The sequence below is a fragment of the Lampetra planeri genome, chromosome 74, assembly GCF_965212315.1.
Source record: "Lampetra planeri chromosome 74, kcLamPlan1.2.h2, whole genome shotgun sequence".
NCBI lineage: Eukaryota > Metazoa > Chordata > Hyperoartia > Petromyzontiformes > Petromyzontidae > Lampetra > Lampetra planeri.
The window spans coordinates 2,482,210-2,506,214 of NC_136179.1; the positions used below are offsets into that span (position 1 = coordinate 2,482,210).

Genomic DNA, 24,005 nt, shown 5'->3' on the forward strand with positions numbered 1-24,005 from the left:
TAGTCGCTCATCCCAGCTCAAACATGATCATACCAATTATTTCCAAATCCGTGTCGGGTCCCACGAGAATAGGGCACGTCCACAAACTCTCAAATTGTAAACTCACATTGCATACTCTAACATTATAACCTCTAAGAATATAACCTTTAAACTATGAGCTATACATTTCAACGCTTTAAAATAACACTACAAACTAGTGTTATAGTAAACTATAATGTTGTGAACTCGTATTACAGATTAGAACACCGTACATTGAATTGTGATATTCGAATCTCATTCAAATTCTTAGCTTCACACTCGTGAGTATGTAACATGTATGTAATATGCATGAATGTAATGTCTGTATGTAACATGTATGCATGTAATATGGACGTGCGAACCAAGGGTGGGATATGTGAAACGGAAGGTGCAGGATCAGGATGGGATTAAAATTATTTGAATAACCCTTTGGTGGTATTAATATCAAGCTGTCCACTAATGGATGAATGTTCCATCTAAATGGAATCAAATAACAATATTCAGTATGAATATGTAAAATAATCGCACAAACCCAATATTAGCCCGTGAAATAATGAATCATTACAATTGCAATGACTCCGGACTCACACTGCAGAGGGTTATTTTATTTAGCCTTTAACGCGGTTTCAGACCCCAGGCGTCACGATATAGCAACGACGACGACGAGACAGCAACCAGCCAAAACAGCCCCAAACCTCGTTCCTCCCCCTCTCTCATTCTCGGCGTGAACCTCCGCCCACACTTGGTCTCGCCTTCCCTTCTCGAACTCTCTCTTTCTTGTCCCTTAGTTGATGCACTGTCTTTAGATCACCCACCTCTATGACCTCTACCTGACCCCGCCATGGGCGGAGCAACTTGGGGGACATACAGATATGTATGTAAATTATCTGTTCAATCGATATGTGAACTGTGGGGGGGGGGGGGGGTACAGGGCAAGAATCGCATTCAATTTTTAGAATAACAATATGGTCGTATTAGCATTTTAATGGACTTTAATATATGTTACGTGCAAATGCAAATCGTTAGTCGTAAATGCGAGGGAGGGGTTAAGAGGTGCACGTTAAATCCAGCGTTAACATTTATTTTAGCATCATATTTAAGGAGACTGTTGTTGATAAGAATTCGTCTGGACATGGCACGTGCCTTGTTCTACTAGATCAACCAAAATTAGTGCAACATTAGTACAATGTCGGTTATTCAGGAGTGTGATTTCATTCATGAGTAGTATTCACAGAGCCCCGATGACACTAACCTACCTAAAGTTATGGTTAAACAAAGTAATCTTGAGTGACTTAATTCTCAGCTCAGACATGATCATCGCAATCATTTCCAAAGACGTGTGGGGTCCTGCAAGAGCAGGTCCCGACTACAAACAGCTTGGCAGCAGAATCGGAAGTAGCTGCGCCGCCCTCGAAATGTGATGTTGCTGCTGTTGTTGTCGCTGCTGTTGTTGCTGCTGTAGTTGCTTCTGTTGCTGTGATATACGCAGGGAGGTGGTGTTCCGTGATGGGATGACGCCTTTGATCAAAGACTGATCAAACTTAACCAATTGACGCCCTTGATCGTCGCATTTGATCAACTCTGATATTGTAGACTCTCACATCTTAAGCGCTATCATAGTGAAACATAATATTATAACCTATGAACTACAACCTATCCATTGTAACGCTGTAAAGAATATTACCCATTGGGTTTCACTCCCTCGTCGAGAAGGCCGCTCTCTTCCTTTTCTAAAGTTACATGCTAATTTCTCTGCATTCACTTTAAATCGAGGACAATGTTTTTCCATTTATTCAAAATAAGCTCACAATTACACACTGAGATGCACTTACATATTCATGCATGAAGCACAATGGGCACATTACCCTTCGGTATGTTAATAGCCATGCGGATTGTACCTTCCAAAATGAACAATCGAATGCAAATATCCTGAAAGACAAAGGATTGGATCCTAGGGGGGGAGTTATAAGGCGGCTCAGAAGCAGAGCTCAATGCCATTTCGAGAGGGAACTTGATGAGGTTGGACGCTCGACTCGTCGCTCTGCTGATCGCCCTTCAACCGATAGACAACGCAGCCTGGCGAGCACAATTGCTGTGTCGATAGTTAGGCGACTTTGCGTCGGGAGAGTTCGTGGCGACATCTTCAGACGGGTTCCAGACATCGATATACCGTGAATCTCCTAGTAAGTGTCTATTTTCGTGGATAAACTCTTAAACGTGTTCGTCGTCAAATTAGCGGGAATTTTTTGCGTCTCGGTTAGACGCGAGTGTCGTTCTTGTTTTAGCAGTTAAAAAAATCCAAAACTCAACGCTAAACATCCTTGCAGCCGATAACGTACTTTTGACTCTGCTGCTGTTACTACGCTCACATGGAGCAGAGACGCTCTCCACAGCCCCACGCACACGGGGGCAAGAAGCCATTCAATTGCTCTGTGTGTGGTAAGTCCTTTTCACGGCCATCACATCTTCAGAGCCACCAGAGAACACATACGGGCGAGAAGCCATTCCTGTGCCCTGTGTGTGGGAAGACATTTGCAAAGTCATCACATCTTCAGAGTCACCAGAGAACACACACGGGCGAGAAGCCATTCCTGTGCCCTGTGTGTGGTAAGACATTTGCAAAGTCATCACATCTTCAGAGTCACCAGAGAACACACACGGGCGAGAAGCCGTTCCTGTGTTCTGTGTGTGGGAAGGCATTTGCAAAGTCATCACATCTTCATAGTCACCAGAAAACACACACGGGCGAGAAGCCATTCCTGTGCCCTGTGTGTGGGAAGGCATTTGCACAATCGTCAACTCTTCAAACTCATCAGAGAACGCACACGGGCGAGAAGCCGTTCCTGTGCTCTGTATGTGGGAAGGCATTTGCACACTCGTCAACTCTTCAAGACCATCAGAGAACACATACGGGCGATAACCCATTCCTGTGCCCTGTGTGTGGGAAGGCATTTTCACAGTCGTCAAATCTTAACACGCATCAGAAGGTCCACAATGATAAGAAACTGAAATCAAAAGCTGAAGTTCAAGGTGCTGCAATGAGTCCTGAAACATGTTTCACCTTCGATCCCATGCAGTTGGATCCCGAGAGATGGCTGGATGTAATGGAGTGGCTCGACGATCAAACCGAGAGTCAGGGATGAATGAACAAATATTACGTCAGGTAATATTTGTTAGTTTTACCGTTTTTGTGAGAGTTTAATGACGTGCACAATGTTGGTTTGTAATGTTATCGGATTACTTGCCGAAGTGGCGTGATGAGCAGTGGTTGTGATATTATTCAATTCCGGACAATATTGTAGTGTTTAAGTCTTCCTGTTGAGCTAAAGTTGGAATGCATCTTTAGTTAGATCTTTTCTCAACATTTTTAACGGGTTTTTTTCAAGCATATAGCTTTTTTTGGTTGATATTAATCGACTTTAGATAACCGATTTAAGGATGTACATTGATGACGCGTTCGTTGGATATATGGCCTTGACTTCAACATAGATGTACAGTGAACAAATGTGGTGAACTAATAAGGAAATAATGGGGAATGATACTTTAACGCTTTGGTATTCCTGGAACGGATATGGTTTGCGTTGTATTGTAACTGTTTGAACATAGGACATAATACATTCGGTTCGAGTTTTGACTTAAAAATGATTGCAGATGAATAAAAACGTTTTTTAACAAATGTGTGTCCGTTTATTTATTTATATCAACAACGTGTTTTAAGCGAGTTTCAGGTGGAGGATCTTCGTCACACATCTGCCCTTAACCGGCAGCATCTTGGCTGTCTACCCGATTAACACGTGTTCCTTGAGGGGAAAGGTCCCCGTAGTTAATCGTTCATCAACGTACCAGTCCCTAATCCCTAAGTATGTCGGGGATAAACTGTACTCTATAACATGTAAACTGTAATACTAAAAACGATAACACTAACCATTAAACGATTATAAACCAGTGTTTAATTTATAACCATATAAACGGAGGTAAGGTATTATAATATCATTAGAATCACAGCGTGGTCGTATAAGAATCACGCACAAACCCATTATAAACTCATGAGATTATGAATCGTTACAATTATTATAACAATCACAAATTGTGACAAAGCGAAATTCCCACATGCAAAACACCACGCTCACGTGACGAATTCTTAAACAAACTGCAACACTCAAGTGACAGAACTCAACAAAAAAACGCCGCAATAAAAAAACATCAATGGACAAATCCTAAAAACAGACAACACACGCACGTTAGTAGCTGTTAGAAGAAGACAACACCTAGCACCTTCAACTATACACATACAGCCCCAAAGAGCCAACTCGTAAATGGGGCGGTATATGACAGCCTTCGCTGCTGTCGACGGGGCCAAGCAGCGAGTGTTTAACTCCATTGTTTCAGAATCCGTGTCATCACCCGGTCACAGCGCATTAGCCAAACTACATCTCCCGAACAAGGCATATGCTGTGTATTTTAGCAGTATATTTACGGACGCACTTGAAGATAACAATTCGTCTAGAAAAGGCAGGCGACTTGTTCTACCAACACTATTTCAAATTTATATCCAAAAGAAGTATGAGTTCATTCATGAGTAGTATTCACTAAGCCCCGATTGCACTAACCTACACACAGTTATGATTAATCAAAGTAAACATTAGTCGCTCATCCCAGCTCAAACATGATCATACCAATTATTTCCAAATCCGTGTCGGGTCCCACGAGAATAGGGCACGTCCACAAACTCTCAAATTGTAAACTCACATTGCATACTCTAACATTATAACCTCTAAGAATATAACCTTTAAACTATGAGCTATACATTTCAACGCTTTAAAATAACACTACAAACTAGTGTCATAGTAAACTATAATGTTGTGAACTCGTATTACAGATTAGAACACCGTACATTGAATTGTGATATTCGAATCTCATTCGAATTCTTAGCTTCACACTCGTGAGTATGTAACATGTATGTAATATGCATGAATGTAATGTATGTATGTAACATGTATGCATGTAATATGGACGTGCGAACCAAGGGTGGGATATGTGAAACGGAAGGTGCAGGATCAGGATGGGATTTAAATTATTTGAATAACACTTTGGTGGTATTAATATCAAGCTGTCCACTAATGGATGAATGTTCCATCTAAATGGAATCAAATAACAATATTCAGTATGAATATGTAAAATAATCGCACAAACCCAATATTAGCCCGTGAAATAATGAATCATTACAATTGCAATGACTCCGGACTCACACTGCAGAGGGTTATTTTATTTAGCCTTTAACGCGGTTTCAGACCCCAGGCGTCACGATATAGCAACGACGACGACGAGACAGCAACCAGCCAAAACAGCCCCAAACCTCGTTCCTCCCCCTCTCTCATTCTCGGCGTGAACCTCCGCCCACACTTGGTCTCGCCTTCCCTTCTCGAACTCTCTCTTTCTTGTCCCTTAGTTGATGCACTGTCTTTAGATCACCCACCTCTATGACCTCTACCTGACCCCGCCATGGGCGGAGCAACTTGGGGGACATACAGATATGTATGTAAATTATCTGTTCAATCGAACCGGGGGTCGGATATGTGAACTGTGGGGGGGGGGGGGTACAGGGCAAGAATCGCATTCAATTTTTAGAATAACAATATGGTCGTATTAGCATTTTAATGGACTTTAATATATGTTACGTGCAAATGCAAATCGTTAGTCGTAAATGCGAGGGAGGGGTTAAGAGGTGCACGTTAAATCCAGCGTTAACATTTATTTTAGCATCATATTTAAGGACACTGTTGTTGATAAGAATTCGTCTGGACATGGCACGTGCCTTGTTCTACTAGATCAACCAAAATTAGTGCAACATTAGTACAATGTCGGTTATTCAGGAGTGTGATTTCATTCATGAGTAGTATTCACAGAGCCCCGATGACACTAACCTACCTAAAGTTATGGTTAAACAAAGTAATCTTGAGTGACTTAATTCTCAGCTCAGACATGATCATCGCAATCATTTCCAAAGACGTGTGGGGTCCTGCAAGAGCAGGTCCCGACTACAAACAGCTTGGCAGCAGAATCGGAAGTAGCTGCGCCGCCCTCGAAATGTGATGTTGCTGCTGTTGTTGTCGCTGCTGTTGTTGCTGCTGTAGTTGCTTCTGTTGCTGTGATATACGCAGGGAGGTGGTGTTCCGTGATGGGATGACGCCTTTGATCAAAGACTGATCAAACTTAACCAATTGACGCCCTTGATCGTCGCATTTGATCAACTCTGATATTGTAGACTCTCACATCTTAAGCGCTATCATAGTGAAACATAATATTATAACCTATGAACTACAACCTATCCATTGTAACGCTGTAAAGAATATTACCCATTGGGTTTCACTCCCTCGTCGAGAAGGCCGCTCTCTTCCTTTTCTAAAGTTACATGCTAATTTCTCTGCATTCACTTTAAATCGAGGACAATGTTTTTCCATTTATTCAAAATAAGCTCACAATTACACACTGAGATGCACTTACATATTCATGCATGAAGCACAATGGGCACATTACCCTTCGGTATGTTAATAGCCATGCGGATTGTGCCTTCAAAAATTAACAATCGAATGCAAATATCCTGAAAGACAAAGGATTGGATCCTAGGGGGGGAGTTATAAGGCGGCTCAGAAGCAGAGCTCAATGCCATTTCGAGAGGGAACTTGATGAGGTTGGACGCTCGACTCGTCGCTCTGCTGATCGCCCTTCAACCGATAGACAACGCAGCCTGGCGAGCACAATTGCTGTGTCGACAGTTAGGTGACTTTGCGTCGGGAGAGTTCGTGGCGACATCTTCAGACGGGTACCGTGAATCTCCAAGTAAGTGTCTATTTTCGCGGATAAACTCTTAAACTTGTTCGTCGTCAAATTAGCGGGATTTGTTTCGGTTAGACGCGAGTGACGTTCTTGTTTTAGCAGTTAAAAAAATCCAAAACTCAACGCTAAACATCCTTGCAGCCGATAACGTACTTTTGACTCTGCTGCTGTTACTACGCTCACATGGAGCAGAGACGCTCTCCACAGCCCCACGCACACGGGGGCAAGAAGCCATTCAATTGCTCTGTGTGTGGTAAGTCCTTTTCACGGCCATCACATCTTCAGAGCCACCAGAGAACACATACGGGCGAGAAGCCATTCCTGTGCCCTGTGTGTGGGAAGACATTTGCAAAGTCATCACATCTTCAGAGTCACCAGAGAACACACACGGGCGAGAAGCCATTCCTGTGCCCTGTGTGTGGTAAGACATTTGCAAAGTCATCACATCTTCAGAGTCACCAGAGAACACACACGGGCGAGAAGCCGTTCCTGTGTTCTGTGTGTGGGAAGGCATTTGCAAAGTCATCACATCTTCAGAGTCACCAGAGAACACACACGGGCGAGAAGCCGTTCCTGTGTTCTGTGTGTGGGAAGGCATTTGCAAAGTCATCACATCTTCATAGTCACCAGGAAACACACACGGGCGAGAAGCCATTCCTGTGCCCTGTGTGTGGGAAGGCATTTGCACAATCGTCAACTCTTCAAACTCATCAGAGAACGCACACGGGCGAGAAGCCGTTCCTGTGCTCTGTATGTGGGAAGGCATTTGCACACTCGTCAACTCTTCAAGACCATCAGAGAACACATACGGGCGATAAGCCATTCCTGTGCCCTGTGTGTGGGAAGGCATTTTCACAGTCGTCAAATCTTAACACGCATCAGAAGGTCCACAATGATAAGAAACTGAAATCAAAAGCTGAAGTTCAAGGTGCTGCAATGAGTCCTGAAAAATGTTCCACCTTCGATCCCATGCAGTTGGATCCCGAGAGATGGCTGGATGTAATGGAGTGGCTCGACGATCAAACCGAGAGTCAGGGATGAATGAACAAATATTACGTCAGGTAATATTTGTTAGTTTTACCGTTTTTGTGAGAGTTTAATGACGTGCACAATGTTGGTTTGTAATGTTATCGGATTACTTGCCGAAGTGGCGTGATGAGCAGTGGTTGTGATATTATTCAATTCCGGACAATATTGTAGTGTTTAAGTCTTCCTGTTGAGCTAAAGTTGGAATGCATCTTTAGTTAGATCTTTTCTCAACATTTTTAACGGGTTTTTTTCAAGCATATAGCTTTTTTTGGTTGGTATTAATCGACTTTAGATAACCGATTTAAGGATGTACATTGATGACGCGTTCGTTGGATATATGGCCTTGACTTCAACATAGATGTACAGTGAACAAATGTGGTGAACAAATAAGGAAATAATGGGGAATGATACTTTAACGCTTTGGTATTCCTGGAACGGATATGGTTTGCGTTGTATTGTAACTGTTTGAACATAGGACATAATACATTCGGTTCGAGTTTTGACTTAAAAATGATTGCAGATGAATAAAAACGTTTTTTAACAAATGTGTGTCCGTTTATTTATTCATATCAACAACGTGTTTTAAGCGAGTTTCAGGTGGAGGATCTTCGTCACACATCTGCCCTTAACCGGCAGCATCTTGGCTGTCTACCCGATTAACACGTGTTCCTTGAGGGAAAAGGTCCCCGTAGTTAATCGTTCATCAACGTACCAGTCCCTAATCCCTAAGTATGTCGGGGATAAACTGTACTCTATAACATGTAAACTGTAATACTAAAAACGATAACACTAACTATTAAACGATTATAAACCAGTGTTTAATTTATAACCATATAAACGGAGGTAAGGTATTATAATATCATTAGAATCACAGCGTGGTCGTATAAGAATCACGCACAAACCCATTATAAACTCATGAGATTATGAATCGTTACAATTATTATAACAATCACAAATTGTGACAAAGCGAAATTCCCACATGCAAAACACCACGCTCACGTGACGAATTCTTAAACAAACTGCAACACTCAAGTGACAGAACTCAACAAAAAAACGCCGCAATAAAAAAAAACATCAATGGACAAATCCTAAAAACAGACAACACACGCACGTTAGTAGCTGTTAGAAGAAGACAACACCTAGCACCTTCAACTATTCACATACAGCCCCAAAGAGCCAACTCGTAAATGGGGCGGTATATGACAGCCTTCGCTGCTGTCGACGGGGCCAAGCAGCGAGTGTTTAACTCCATTGTTTCAGAATCCGTGTCATCACCCGGTCACAGCGCATTAGCCAAACTACATCTCCCCAACAAGGCAACCTTCACTATGCTGTATATTTTTGCAGTATATTTACGGACGCACTTGAAGATAACAATTCGTCTAGAAAAGGCAGGCGACTTATTCTACCAACACGATTTCAATTTCTATACGAAAGAAGTATGAGTTCATTAATGAGTAGTATTCACTAAGCCCCGATGGCACTAACCTACACACAGTTATGATTAAACAAAGTAAACATTCGTCGGTCATCCCAGCTTTAAAATAACACTACAGACTAGTGTTATAGTAAACTATAATGTTGTGAACTCTAACAATATAAGCTATGAGCGATACATTTTAACGCTATATAATTAAGATTGAAGTGTGATATTAGAATCTCATTCAAATTTCGATTTAAAGCTTTTGTGACTGCAGGGCTTCATCTTCTTGGTTCTTTCGGTAAAGTCACGTAGAAAGACTTTACCGAAAGAACCAAGAAGATTAACTCATTCGAATTCTTAGCTTTACACCGTGGTCCTCTAAGAATCACACTATGCTCGTGAGTATGTAACATGTCTGTATGTAATATGCATGAATGTAATATGTCTGTATGTAACATGTATGCATGTAAAATGCATGTATGTAATATGGACGTGCGAACCAAGGGCGGGATATGTGAAATGAAAGGTGCAGGATCAGGATGGGATTACAATTATTTGAATAACACTTTCGTGGTATTCGGATCAAGCTGTCCACTATTGGATGAATGTTCCATCTCAATGGCATCAAATAACAATATTCAGTATGAATATGTAAAATAATCGCACAAACCCAATATTAGCCCGTGAAATAATGAATCATTACAATTGTAATGACTCCGTACTCAGACTGCAGAGGGTTCTTTTGTTTAGCCTTTTAACGCGGTTTCAGACCCCAGGCGTCACGATATAGCAACGACGACGACGAGACAGCAACCAGCCAACACAGCCCCAAACCTCGTTCCTCCCCCTCTCTCATTCTCGGCGTGAACCTCCGCCCACACTTGGTCTCGTCTTCCCTTCTCGAACTCTCTCTATCTTGTTGTCACCACTTGTCTCTGAGTTTACATCACCCACCTCTGTGACCTCTACCTGACCCCGCCATGGGCGGAGCAACTTGGGGGATTTTCCTGGTGGCACCTGTAGGCAATACAACCATGCCCTGTCCCCCACTGCCCATGGAAGCACGTGCTCCCGCCGGCCCGTGTTCTTTTCATTGGCGGATTGCGCTCTGGTGGGGAAAGGTCCTCGTTATGAATCGTTTCGCAACATTCAGGTCCAGAATACCGAAGTATACCGGGAATCACCTGCACTTAAAAACACGTAAATTGATCACACTATGAAAAATAACACTAAACATTAAACGACAAAAAAATATCAACTGGTTTTATAATTTATAGCACTGTAAACGGAGGTACTGTATTTAAATCTCATTAGAAGTATTAAAATCTCACTCTACACATATGTATGTAAATTATCTGTTCAATCGAGCCGGGGGTCGGATATGTGAACTGTGGGGGGTACAGGGCAAGAATCGCATTCAAATTTTAGAAAAAAAATATGGTAGTATTAGCATTTTACTGTGCTTGAATGTTTGTTACGTGCAAATGCAAATCGTTAGTTGTAAATGCGAGGGAGGGGTTAAGAGGTGCACGTTTAGTCCAGTGTTAATATTTATTTTAGCATCATATTTAAGAATTCGTCTGGACATGGCACGTGCCTTGTTATACTCGATCAACCAAAATTAGTACAATGTCGGTCACACAGGAGTGTGATTTCATTCATGAGTAGTATTCACACAGCCCCGATGACACTAACCTACCTAAAGTTATGGTTAAACAAAGTAATCTTGAGTGACTTAATTCTCAGCTCAGACATGATCATCGCAATCATTTCCAAAGACGGGTGGGTTCCTGCGAGAGCAGGTCCCGACTACAAACAGCTGGGCAGCAGAATCGGAAGTAGCTGCGTCGCCCTTGAAATGTGATGTAGCTGCTGTTGTTGTCGCTGCTGTTGTTGCTGCTGTAGTTGCTTCTGTTGCTGTGATATACGCAGGGAGGTGGTGTTCCGTGATGGGATGACGCCTTTGATTAAAGCCTCTGATCAAACTCATCCGATTGACGCCCATGATCGTCGCATTTGATCAACTCTGATATTGTAGACTCTCACATCTTAAGCTCTATCATAGTGAAACATTATATTATAACCTATGAACTACAACCTATCCATTGTAACGCTGTAAAAATTAACCCGTGAAAACAAAGTTTTTCACTATAAATTCTTTATATGCGTGGCGGCTAGAGTCCTCTCGTCCTTTGGCTTGAGATGGCTGCCACCTATGGGTCAGATGATTGCCTGCCACCATTAAGCAATTGGTAATTAAATATAATTTATTTTTTCCTAAAAAGTGTACAATTTTGGAAGAAAAAAATTCACGAAAATAAATTGTCACGCACAACGAGTCTGTGTGCAAAATGTCAGCTCGATTGGATCACGGGAAGTGGGTTAAAGACCGACTGAAAGATTTGCACGGTCGTAAGCGTGCAAGCAAGCAAGTGAACTTAATATAAAGGATTTCAAAAATTAACCCGTAAAAACAAATTTGTCAGATGATTGCTTGCCACCATTAAGCAACTAGCAGTCGCCGCCCGCTTCGCGGGCGGTGTGTATGTGCTTGGTTGGTGGGGAGTTGAAAGTGGCTGGACACAATAGACATGTTTTGGTGATTGCTTTATGTTTATTTTTGTGAGGTTATATGCATTTTTATGAGATGCTCAATCGACAATATTAAAGAATGCAACTTATTCAAATATAGAATGCAACTTATTCAAATATCTGGCGATACACGATATTCTTCGTGTACACTCCGTCTTCCTCCTCGTCGTCAGGTCATTCAATAAGCATCGTGATGTTGGATCTTGCCGTTACTCGCGATAGTGCCACGTACAGTTGGCCGTGCGAGAAGCATGGCGTTGGTAGATATAATCCCAGGTTGTGAACAGTTTGCCCTTGCGCCTTGTTGATGGTCATCGCGAATGCTGGGACAATGGGGAACTGTTTGCGCCGAAGTCGAAATGGGAAGTCCTTCGTGTCCAATTCGCGGCGGATATGGTTGTTCTCAAGCAGCGAGTCCAAGACCAAGTGTGGGTACTCGGAAAGCTGCGGTAGGTCGTCAAAGTCCGACAGAGCCATCCCACCTGCCGTGAGGAACTCGTGGAGGCTGTGAAGGATCTTGAACTTTACCATTTCTTTTATTTTCTTTGATACTGCTTATCCTGCATAATGCACGGGTATAAGTAGTACTAATCACATACCTGCATTTCCCATATCCCCTCCCTTTGATGCTGCTAATCCTGCATAATGCACGGGCATAAGTAGTACTAATCACATACCTGCATTTCCCATAAATATGCTAAATTGCTCTTGTCAAGGCGCCCTTTCCCCCCCTTCCAACCCAGCTTATCTATATGCTCCAAGCACGTGTGCTGTTTCATTCAGACGCTGTCGCCTCGACAGACCTGGTTTTCACCTGAGGACGGCGGCTTGCGTTGTGGCCGAAACGTCGTGAGAATTATTTTATTATGTTTAATTTTTTTTATTGTATAGCTGCCCTTGTACGTGACTTTAGCGACATAACCAAGAAGATTTAGCATATCTTCTTTGTTGGTCAGCTGGCGGTACTGGTTCTCGTAATCGCGAGCCAATTCGTCGTAGAATTTATCCCAGAGAGCCTTCGTATCTGCTGGCATGGAATATGACGAAGCTGGAACGGAATCTGAACGAGCGAGGCTTCTTCCAGCGGTTTGTTTTGTTTAATAATTATTCGTAACGCACCATCCATATGCGCTCCACCATCCACCATGCCCTTGCATCGCATTAGTTCATCACGTTTGTTGAAGTCAATGCCATATATCCAACGAACGCGTCATCAATGTACATCCTGAAATCAGCTATCTAAAATGTTGAGTAAAGATGTACCTACAAACGCATTCCAACTTTAGCTCAACAGGAACACTTAACGACTACTATTGAACCCTCTCACAACCAGTGCTCATCACACCACTTCGGCACGTAATCCGATAACATTACAAACCACCACTGTGCACGTCATTAAACTATCACAAAAACTGTGAAACTAAAATGGTCAAAATTACACACAAAAGTTATCGATACGGCTTCATAGGTATAACCACATGACATCATATATCACCCCGAGCTCTCGGTTTGATCCCCGAGCCACTCCATTACATCCAGCCATCTCTCGGGATCCAACTGCATGGGATCGAAGGTGGAAACTTCTTCAGGACTCATTGCAGCACCTTGAATTTCAGCTTTTGATTTCAGTTTCCTATCATTGTGGACTTTCTGATGCGTGTTAAGATTTGACGACTGTGAAAATGCCTTCCCACACACAGGGCATAGGAATGGCTTTTCGCCCGTGTGTGTTCTCTGGTGTCTCTTAAGATATGATGACCATGAAAAGGACTTCCCACACACAGAGCAATTGAATGGCTTCTTGCCTCCGTGTGCGTGGGGCTGTGGAGAGCGTCTCTGCTCCATGTGAGCGTAGTAACAGCAGCGGTGTTTTTGAGTCAAAAGTACGCTATCGGCCGCAAGGATGTTTAACGTTGAGTTTTGGATTTTGTTAACTGCTAAAACAAGAACGACACTCGCGTATAACCGAGACGCAAAAAATCCCGCTAATTTAACGACGAAAACGTTTAAGAGTTCATCCGCGAAAATAGACACTTACTTGGAGATTCACGGTATATCGATGTCTAGAACCCGTCTGAAGATGTCGCAACGAACTTTCCCGACGCAAAGTCGCCTAACTGTCGACACAGCAATTGTGCTCGCCAGGCTGCGTTGTCTCGCGGTTGAAGGGCGATCAGCAGAGCGACGAGTCGAGCGTCCAACCTCATCGAGTTCCCTCTCGAAATGGCATTGAGCTCTCCTTCTGAGCCGCCTTATAACTCCCCCCCTAGGATCCAATCCTTTGTCTTTCAGGATATTTGCATTCGATTGTTAATTTTGGAAGGTACAATCCGCATGTCTATTAACATACCGAAGGGTAATGTGCCCATTGTGCTTCATGCATCCCATCACGGAACACCACCTCCCTACGTTTATCACAGCAACAGAAGCAACTACAGCAGCAACAACAGCAGCGACAACAACAGCAGCAACATCACATTTCGAGGGCGACGCAGCTACTTCCGATTCTGCTGCCCAGCTGTTTGTAGTCGGGACCTGCTCTCGCAGGACCCCACACGTCTTTGGAAATGATTGCGATGATCATGTCTGAGCTGAGAATTAAGTAACTCAAGATTACTTTGTTTAACCATAACTTTAGGTAGGTTAGTGTCATCGGGGCTCTGTGAATAGTACTCTTGAATGAAATCACACTCCTGAATAACCGACATTGTACTAATGTTGTACTAATTTTGGTTGATCTAGTAGAACAAGGCACGTGCCATGTCCAGACGAATTCTTATCAACAACAGTGTCCTTAAATATGATGCTAAAATAAATGTTAACGCTGGATTTAACGTGCACCTCTTAACCCCTCCCTCGCATTTACGACTAACGATTTGCATTTGCACGTAACATATATTAAAGTCCATTAAAATGCTAATACGACCATATTGTTATTATAAAAATTGAATGCGATTCTTGCCCTGTACCCCCCCCCCCCCCACAGTTCACATATCCGACCCCCGGTTCGATTGAACAGATAATTTACATACATATCTGTATGTCCCCCAAGTTGCTCCGCCCATGGCGGGGTCAGGTAGAGGTCATAGAGGTGGGTGATCTAAAGACAGTGCATCAACTAAGGGACAAGAAAGAGAGAGATCGAGAAAGGAAGGCGAGACCAAGTGTTGGCGGAGGTTCACGCCGAGAATGAGAGAGGGGGAGGAACGAGGTTTGGGGCTGTTTTGGCTGGTTGCTGTCTCGTCGTCGTCGTTGCTATATCGTGACGCCTGGGGTCTGAAACCGCGTTAAAGGCTAAATAAAATAACCCTCTGCAGTGTGAGTCCGGAGTCATTGCAATTGTAATGATTCATTATTTCACGGGCTAATATTGGGTTTGTGCGATTATTTTACATATTCATACTGAATATTGTTATTTGATTCCATTTAGATGGAACATTCATCCATTAGTGGACAGCTTGATATTAATACCACCAAAGTGTTATTCAAATAATTTTAATCCCATCCTGATCCTGCACCTTCCGTTTCACATATCCCACCCTTGGTTCGCACGTCCATATTAAATGCATACATGTTACATACAGACATTACATTCATGCATATTACATACATGTTACATACTCACGAGTGTGAAGCTAAGAATTCGAATGAGATTCGAATATCACAATTCAATGTACGGTGTTCTAATCTGTAATACGAGTTCACAACATTATAGTTTACTATGACACTAGTTTGTAGTGTTATTTTAAAGCGTTGAAATGTATAGCTCATAGTTTAAAGGTTATATTCTTAGAGGTTATAATGTTAGAGTATGCAATGTGAGTTTACAATTTGATAGTTTGTGGACGTGCCCTATTCTCGTGGGACCCGACACGGATTTGGAAATAATTGGTATGATCATGTTTGAGCTGGGATGAGCGACTAATGTTTACTTTGATTAATCATAACTGTGTGTAGGTTAGTGCAATCGGGGCTTAGTGAATACTACTCATGAATGCACTCATACTTCTTTTGGATAGAAATTTGAAATAGTGTTGGTAGAACAAGTCGCCTGCCTTTTCTAGACGAATTGTTATCTTCAAGTGCGTCCGTAAATATACTGCTAAAATACACAGCATAGGGAAAGCTGCCTTGTTTGGGAGATGTAGTTTGGCTAAGGCACTGTGGCCGGGTGATGACACGGATTTTCAAACAATGGAGTTAAACACTCGCTGCTTGGCCCCGTCGACAGCAGCGAAGGCTGTCATATACCGCCCCATTTACGAGTTTGCTCTTTGGGGCTGTATAATGTGTATAGTTGAAGGTGCTAGGTGTTGTCTTCTTCTAACAGCTACTAACGTGCGTGTGTTGTCTGTTTTTAGGATTTGTCCATTGATGTTGTTTTTTTTTTATTGCGGCGTTTATTTGTTGAGTTCTGTCACTTGAGTGTTGCAGTTTGTTTAAGAATTCGTCACGTTAGCGTGGTGTTTTGCATGTGGGAATTTCGCTTTGTCACAATTTGTGATTGTTATAATAATTGTAACGATTCATAATCTCATGAGTTTATAATGGGTTTGTGCGTGATTCTTATACGACCACGCTGTGATTCTAATGATATTATAATACCTTACCTCCGTTTATATGGTTATAAATTAAACACTGGTTTATAATCGTTTAATGTTTAGTGTTATCGTTTTTAGTATTACAGTTTACATGTTATAGAGTACAGTTTATCCCCGACATACTTAGGGATTAGGGACTGGTACGTTGATGAACGATTAATAATGGGGCCCTTTCCCCTCCAGGAACACATGTTAATGGGGAGACAGCCAAGATGCTGCCGGTTAAGGGCAGATGTGTGACGAAGATCCTCCACATGAAACTCGCTTAAAACACGTTGTTGATATGAATAAATAAACGGACACACATTTGTTAAAAAACGTTTTTATTCATCTGCAATCATTTTTAAGTCAAAACTCGAACCGAATGTATTATGTCCTATGTTCAAACAGTTACAATACAACGCAAACCATATCCGTTCCAGGAATACCAAAGCGTTAAAGTATCATTCCCCATTATTTCCTTATTAGTTCACCACATTTGTTCACAGTGCGTCTATGTTGAAGTCAAGGCCATATATCCAACGAACGCGTCATCAATGTACATCCCTAAATCGGTTATCTAAAGTCGATTAATACCAACCAAAAAAAGCTATATTCTTGAAAAAACCCGTTTAAAATGTTGAGAAAAGATCTAACTAAAAATGCATTCCAACTTTAGCTCAACAGGAAGACTTAAACACTACAATATTGTCCGGAATTGAATCATATCACAACCACTGCTCATCACCCCACTTCGGCAAGTAATCCTATAACATTACAAACCACCATTGTGCACGTCATTAAACTCTCACAAAAACTGTAAAACTAGCAAATATTACCTGACGTAATATTTGTTCAGTCATCCCTGACTCTCGGTTTGATCGTCGAGCCACTCCATTACATCCAGCCATCTCTCGTGATCCAACTGCATGGGATCGAAGGTGGAAAATTCTTCAAGACTCATTGCAGCACCTTGAACTTCAGCTTTTGATTTCAGTTTCCTATCATTGTGGACCTTTTGATGCGTGTTAAGATTTGACGACTGTGAAAATGCCTTCCCACACACAGGGCACAGGAATGGCTTATCGCCCGTGTGTGCTCTCTGATGAATCTGAAGATGTGATGACTGTGCAAATGTCTTCCCACACACAGAGCACAGGAATGGCTTCTCGCCAGTGTGTGTTTTCTGGTGTCTCTTAAGATGTGATGGCCGTGAAAATGACTTCCCACACACAGAGCAATTGAATGGCTTCTTGCCTCCGTGTGCGTGGGGCTGTGGAGAGCGTCTCTGCTCCATGTGAGCGTAGTAACAGCAGCGGTGTTATTGAGTCAAAAGTACGCTATCGGCCGCAAGGATGTTTAGCGTTGAGTTTTAGATTTCGTTAACTGTTAAAACAAGAACGACACTCGCGTCTAACCGAGACGCAAAATAATCCCGCTAATTTGACGACGAGCACGTTTAAGAGTTTATCCGCGAAAATAGACACTTACTTGGAGATTCACGGTATATCGATGTCTGGAAGCAGTCTGAAGATGTCGCCACGAACTCTCCCGACGCAAAGTCGCCTAACTGTCGACACAGCAATTGTTCTCGCCAGGCTGCGTTGTCTCGCGGTTGAAGGGCGATCAGCAGAGCGACGAGTCGAGCGTCCAACCTCATCAAGTTCCCTCTCGAAATGGCATTGAGCTCTGCTTCTGAGCCGCCTTATAACTCCACCCCTAAGATCCAATCCTTTGTCTTTCAGGATATTTGCATTCGATTGTTAATTTTGGAAGGTACAATATGCATGTATATTAACATACCGGAGGGTAATGTGCCCATTGTGCTTCATGCATGAATATGTAAGAGCATCTCAGTGTGTAATTATGTGCTTATTTTGAATAAATGGAAAAACTTTGTCCTCGATATAAAGTGAATGCAGAGAAATTAGCATGTAACTTTAGAAAAGGAAGAGAGCGGCCTTCTCGACGAGGGAGTGAATCCCAATAGGTAATATTTTTTTACAGCGTTACAATGGATAGGTTGTAGTTCATAGGTTATAATATTACGTTTCACTGTGATAGAGCTTAACATGTGAGAGTCTACAATATCAGAGTTGATCAAATGCGACGATCAAGGGCGTCAATCGGGTGAGTTTGATCAGAGGCTTTAATCAAAGGCGTCATCCCATCACGGAACACCACCTCCCTACGTTTATCACAGCAACAGAAGCAACTACAACAGCAACAACAGCAGCGACAACAACAGCAGCAACATCACATTTCGAGGGCGACGCAGCTACTTCCGATTCTGCTGCCCAGCTGTTTGTAGTCGGGACCTGCTCTCGCAGGACCCCACACGTCTTTGGAAATAATTGCGATGATCATGTCTGAGCTGAGAATTAAGTCACTCAAGATTACTTTGTTTAACCATAACTTTAGGTAGGTTAGTGTCATAGGGGCTCTGTGAATACTACTCATGAATGAAATCACACTCCTGTATGACCAACATTGTACTAAATTTGGTTGATCGAATAGAACAAGGCACGTGCCACGTCCAGACGAATTCTTATCAACAACAGTGTCCTTAAATATGATGCTAAAATACATGTTAACACTGGATTAAACGTGCACCTCTTAACCCCTCCCTCGCATTTACGACTAATGATGTGCATTTGCACATAACATACATTCAAGCACAATAAAATGCTAATACGACCATGTCCTGGAAACCAATGCAATGTCAACCCATGAGGACTGTCTGGATGAAAACCAGCATGGAAGGGGCCCAGTGTGGGGCCGGCTATGCTAATGACATAGTCCCGTGTGTGTGTGTGTGATGTGAGGTCTCCTGGCAGCAGTCATTCTCAGCTGTAGTCCTGGCATCTGCTGCTCAGCTTCATTCCCCAGCTGTGGTCCCAGTGGCACCGTCTCTCTGGGGACCCGTGTGGTGTGTGTAGCGAGTATCACAGGGTGGGCGGGTAGTGTGGTGATAGTCACGGTTGGCACCGATGCACGACCACCGCCACCACCCCTACTGGGCGGTGGACCTGTCACCACAAAGCAGCACGCGGCGGAGGAGTGAGGCGATCGCTCTCGCCACGCGAGCGAGGCCCCCTCGCTTCCTCTTCTTTTCGTGCATCTCCACCTGCACCTCTTCCGTTTTCTCCTCCGTCTCATCCTCCTCCATCCCCTCTTCTTCATCCTCCGCCACCATCTTATCCTCCTCCTCTTCCTGCGCCACCTCCATCATCTCCATCTTCTTCTCCTCCGCTAGCACCATCTCTTTCTCCTTCATCTCCTCCTCAACTTCTGGCACCACCATCTCCGCCACCGTCTTCTCTTCCTCCTCTACCACCACTGTTGCCCCTTTGTCCGTCGTCTCCATGTCCTCCACCACGACCATCTGTTCATCCTTTGTTGTCTCCTTGTCCTCCATCTCCGTATTGTCTTTCTCCTCTCCCTCCATGTTCTCCTCCATTGTCACCATCACAATCTCGTCCTCCTTTGCCTTCTCTTCCTCCGATTTCTCCTCCTCTGTCTCTACCTCATACTCCATCATCTCCTTCACCTCTTCCTTCGTCTCCTTCTCCATAACCTCTGTTTTCACTTCAAAGGCCTGGACGAGTGAGGAAGAGGGCTGAGCTGGCTCAGATCTGTGAAGAGACAACACGACACCGTTCCACCTTGCTGCTACGGCAGACATGGCCATCTTCCCATCGTCCGTGGGTGGAATGTGTGGCGGATTAATTCGAGCTGAATAGAAACAGCAATAACGACATGGCCAGTGAGTGTGCTTAGTATTGGTGCTGTCATTCTCATGGCGCCAGGCTATCCTTGAGATTGGTGCAGCTGTGTCTCACACAGACTGCTGTAGTTTCACAGTAGTGGGTGGCGTTGCTGTGCAAATTCAGCTGAATAATTTGAAGTGACATTTTTGGTTCTTTCGGTAAAGTCACGTTTCGATTGCAACACAAGCAATCATCATCAGGTGGTAAACCACAGAAATAAACTTTCTTGCAATAACGACATGGCCATCGAAACGTGATTTAATTTATTTTATTTCATACCTATGTGAATTTACCGATATAACCAAAGAGTATGGATCCCTGCAGTCACGAAAAATGAAAATCTAGATTGACATTTTTCTATATGTATATTCTAATTGACCCCTTGCACATAATGTCCTAAGCATTTCAAATGGCATCGATAGAGATCCTGAACGTCCACTGTGACGGAATGGGTGTGGATCTGTGTGGTCAATGCAGCAGCAATAATAGCCAAGGCGGGAAGCAAGATCTGAACTGTAAGCGGTGAAGAATGCGTGCACGACCATTTGGCCGCTTCAACACATTCATTGCATGCGATGAGCCTCTCGCATCTCTCATCTCATCGCGTTTTAAATTGGACACCCCTCTCAGTGGTAGCTGTCGCTGTGCATTACAAGGCGACTTGGCAGCTGGCCTAGAAACAGGCGATAGTCAGCGAAAATCTCACGGTGGATGGAGGGTTACATGGTGAAGATATGCCCACTTTGTTATGTGGTCTAACCCAGAAACCAGTTTTGAAAAATAAATCTGTCCACAGTATAGCGGAATGTACACGTGGGGTTTGCAGTGTCTGTGAATTTTGAGAGCGCGACAGGGCTTGAGCACCTGTGCGTCACAGCAACATTGACCTGGCTTTGAGTTCCACGTTTGGCCACATTCTCCGTGTGGATTATGCAGCCACCTGTTCTGGGAAGGTTCTGCAGCTTTCTCCCTGTTACTGAACCCACACAAGCAATGCAAATCGTTCAATTTGGATCGCAAACAGTAGCAACTTTGTTGCAAAATGCGAGCAAACTTGGCAGGATCCTCCTGAAAAAAAGTTTCGTGACTGAGTAAGGCTGATGCTGCGTGAGAAGCATGGCAATAAATAACAAAAATAAACACACAGGGGATGCACACGCAGACTGGTTTACCGTGGCTCAGCGTCTCCGGAGTTTTCTTTATCTTCTTGGAAGCCCTCTTCTCCAAAGCTCTGAGCAATTGGGCCCCACACAGGATTGGAGTATGTGGCGGCGGTGGTGGTAGCGGTGGTGGCGGTGGCAGTGGTGGTGGTGCTGCTGGTGGTATCGGTCTGGAGCCATTGTCGCTCGATCTTGGCGAGACGCTCCTCCTCCTCCTCGAGGCGCTTTTGCTCCACAAGACGCTTCTCCTCCATCAAGTGCTCCTCCTCTTGACGCTTCACCTCAACGAGGCGCTTCTCCTGCATGAGACGTTTCTCCTCGAGGAGCTTCACCTTGCGAAAGCGCCTCTCCTCAAGACACTTCTTCTTCTTCTTCTCGAGACGCTTCACCTCAAAGAGGCGATTCTCCTCCATGAGGCGATTCTCCTCCATGAGGTGCTTCTCTTCCTCGACCTGCTGCACCTCATTGAGGCGCTGCTCCTCGACAAGGCGCTTCTCTTCTTCCACCCGCTTCTCCTCCACGAGGCGCTTCTCTTCCTTGACCCGCTTCACATCGATGAGGCGCTTCTCTCCCTCCAGATGCTTCTCCTTGAGACGCTTCACCTCGCGAAGGCGCTTCTCCTCCATGAAGCGCGTTTCTTCAAGGAGGCGCTTTTCCATGACGCGTTTGACGTCGTTGAGGATTTTGTTTCGAAGGCACTTCTGCTCCGTTTGGTGCTTCACCTTGGCGAGGTGCTTCACCTCATTGGGGCGCTTCTCTTCCATTGGGCATTTCTCCTTCGCAAGGCGCTTGTCCTCCTGGAGACGCTTCACTCCGCTGAAGTTCTTCACCTCCCCAATGCTCCTCTGTTCACGCGAAGATAAGCACATGACTATTCAGACATGTTCACTCAGGACAAAATATATTCTCGCAGGCACACAAACATAGACGGGCACATAGACAAACAAAAATGCATACTAGCACATCTATGTACGGATGAAAACATGCACATTAACTCATGGCATGACGTGATGATGGAGGGATGGAGTGATGGTGTTGAGAGATGGTGTTGTGATATGGAGAGGTGAAATTGTGGAATGTTCTGGAGAGACGGTGCCTTGTGATGGTATTGACACTTTATGAGGCTCTATGATATTGTATTGATTCGCGATTTGAAGCTTTCGTGACTGCAAGGATTCCTACTCACGTATGTGACTTTACCGAAAAAACTTAAGAAAGAGTCACATACGTGACTTTTCCGAAAAAACTAAGAGTATATTGTATTGAGTTGGTGGTGGTGTGGTGTGATGAGAAAGGTGATGTGAAGAGATGGTGTGGTGATGTGAGGTGTAGTGATGTTTTGGTGCAATGGTGTGGGAGTGTGGAGAGAATGTGGTGTTTGACCCCCATAGACCCCATACACACCTTTGGGGAGGAATGATCGTAGCTTTGGCCTGGGAAAGGGTCCACTTCATCCATAATGTCCCCCCACGTGGTCGACTGGCGCCATGACTCCCGGGCTACGGAAAACAAAATTAATTCAAAGGACGAGTAATGTATTAGAGAACGAAGCACGTGGAGATTCACGCAACTAATTCTGAGATCCCTGTAATTACCTCTTAACACATAACATGACCTGCTGTTGAGAAACATTAGTTACATGACAGTAAAACTTTGCAAGTAATATTTTTGTAAGGATGTTGAGATCATCAATTTCATAAAGTTGAGACCCCAATTTAAACCAATATGGCTGAAACTCGGTTCTAAATCCATGCTGTCTGCACACTTGACCGTTACCTCTTCCCCTCACCACCAAGCCACGTCTACTAAAAATAATTAATCAGGGAGCTGCCTCCTCTGCATTAAAACCAAGTGCTGCAGGTATTTGGGACTTACCATCATAGTCCTCCAAGATGTCAGCCCACTTGCGTTGTCTGTCCATGTTTTGTGGTGAAGAAGTCGTTTCTGTTTGATGTTGGAGGGCCTGGGGAGGTTGTAAAAACGCTCAGATTTAGCAACCTTTTGAATCACTCATCCTCTCAATTATTACATATTTGACCACTCGCTGTACCAATCCAATCACTTTCGTGCCGTTTGTTTTACAAGTCCACTCACTCGCTTGTTTGCCCACTCACGCGTGCGTCAGATCACTCACTCATCCACCCACGCGAACATATTTATTCCAAATGCCTATTGCATTAAACATAATCGCCAGACATAACCGTGATGTTTAACCTCTAATCCAGACAAGCATGTTGATGCACAGCCCATTTGTATTAATCGACTGCTTGATAAAGGCCCCCCTATGTCTTGTAGGTCATTGGGGTCAAATGACCATACGTACATCATTTGTTATAACCCGAGAATGACGTCGTAGGTCACGTGATGTCAGAGGTACCGCCCATGTGGCTGTGACATCACAGATAGGAGACGTCTATGGCAGCAGCTAGGGTCTGAACTAAAAGGCAGACTCCTCCCCCGTGTTGGATAACATTCAATACATGTAATGCAGGGCACAATTATGCAGGCAATCAGAACACAATCATTATAGACATGTTAATCATATTATATGACATTTAAACAGGTTAGTTATGAACGTACTTAAATGTTGACTTGC

At 43.7% G+C, this 24,005-nt stretch overlaps 2 protein-coding genes across 2 annotated transcripts in view; one reads left to right on the forward strand and one right to left on the reverse strand.

Moving 5' to 3' along the window:
* The first annotated feature begins 859 nt into the window (after positions 1–859).
* LOC144737816 (uncharacterized) lies at positions 860–16,769 on the forward strand. The gene is made up of 4 exons (XM_078620690.1): positions 860–892; positions 2,490–3,005; positions 7,063–7,783; positions 16,684–16,769. Exons 1-4 carry the CDS (start codon positions 860–862, stop codon positions 16,767–16,769), a joined length of 1,356 nt encoding a protein of 451 aa, XP_078476816.1.
* A 454-nt stretch (positions 16,770–17,223) lies between these two features.
* The window catches only part of LOC144737817 (uncharacterized), a 38,318-nt gene continuing 31,536 nt past the window's right edge, over positions 17,224–24,005 (reverse strand). Inside the window, exons 7-8 of the mRNA XM_078620691.1 lie at positions 17,452–17,752; positions 17,224–17,246 (exon numbers count right to left, since the gene is read on the reverse strand). Of these exons, the coding sequence (XP_078476817.1) occupies positions 17,224–17,246; positions 17,452–17,752 (324 nt within the window). The remainder of the gene's footprint in view (positions 17,247–17,451; positions 17,753–24,005) is intronic.

Bases quoted from the DNA above. Each gene is read 5' to 3' on its own strand.
- LOC144737816 (XM_078620690.1), top strand. From the start codon at position 860: ATGGGCGGAGCAACTTGGGGGACATACAGATAT. The intron at 3,006-7,062 runs GTCCACAATGAT...CGCTCTCCACAG, and splicing joins ATCTTAACACGCATCAGAAG to CCCCACGCACACGGGGGCAA. The intron at 7,784-16,683 runs GTGCTGCAATGA...TTTCCCCTCCAG, and splicing joins ATCAAAAGCTGAAGTTCAAG to GAACACATGTTAATGGGGAG.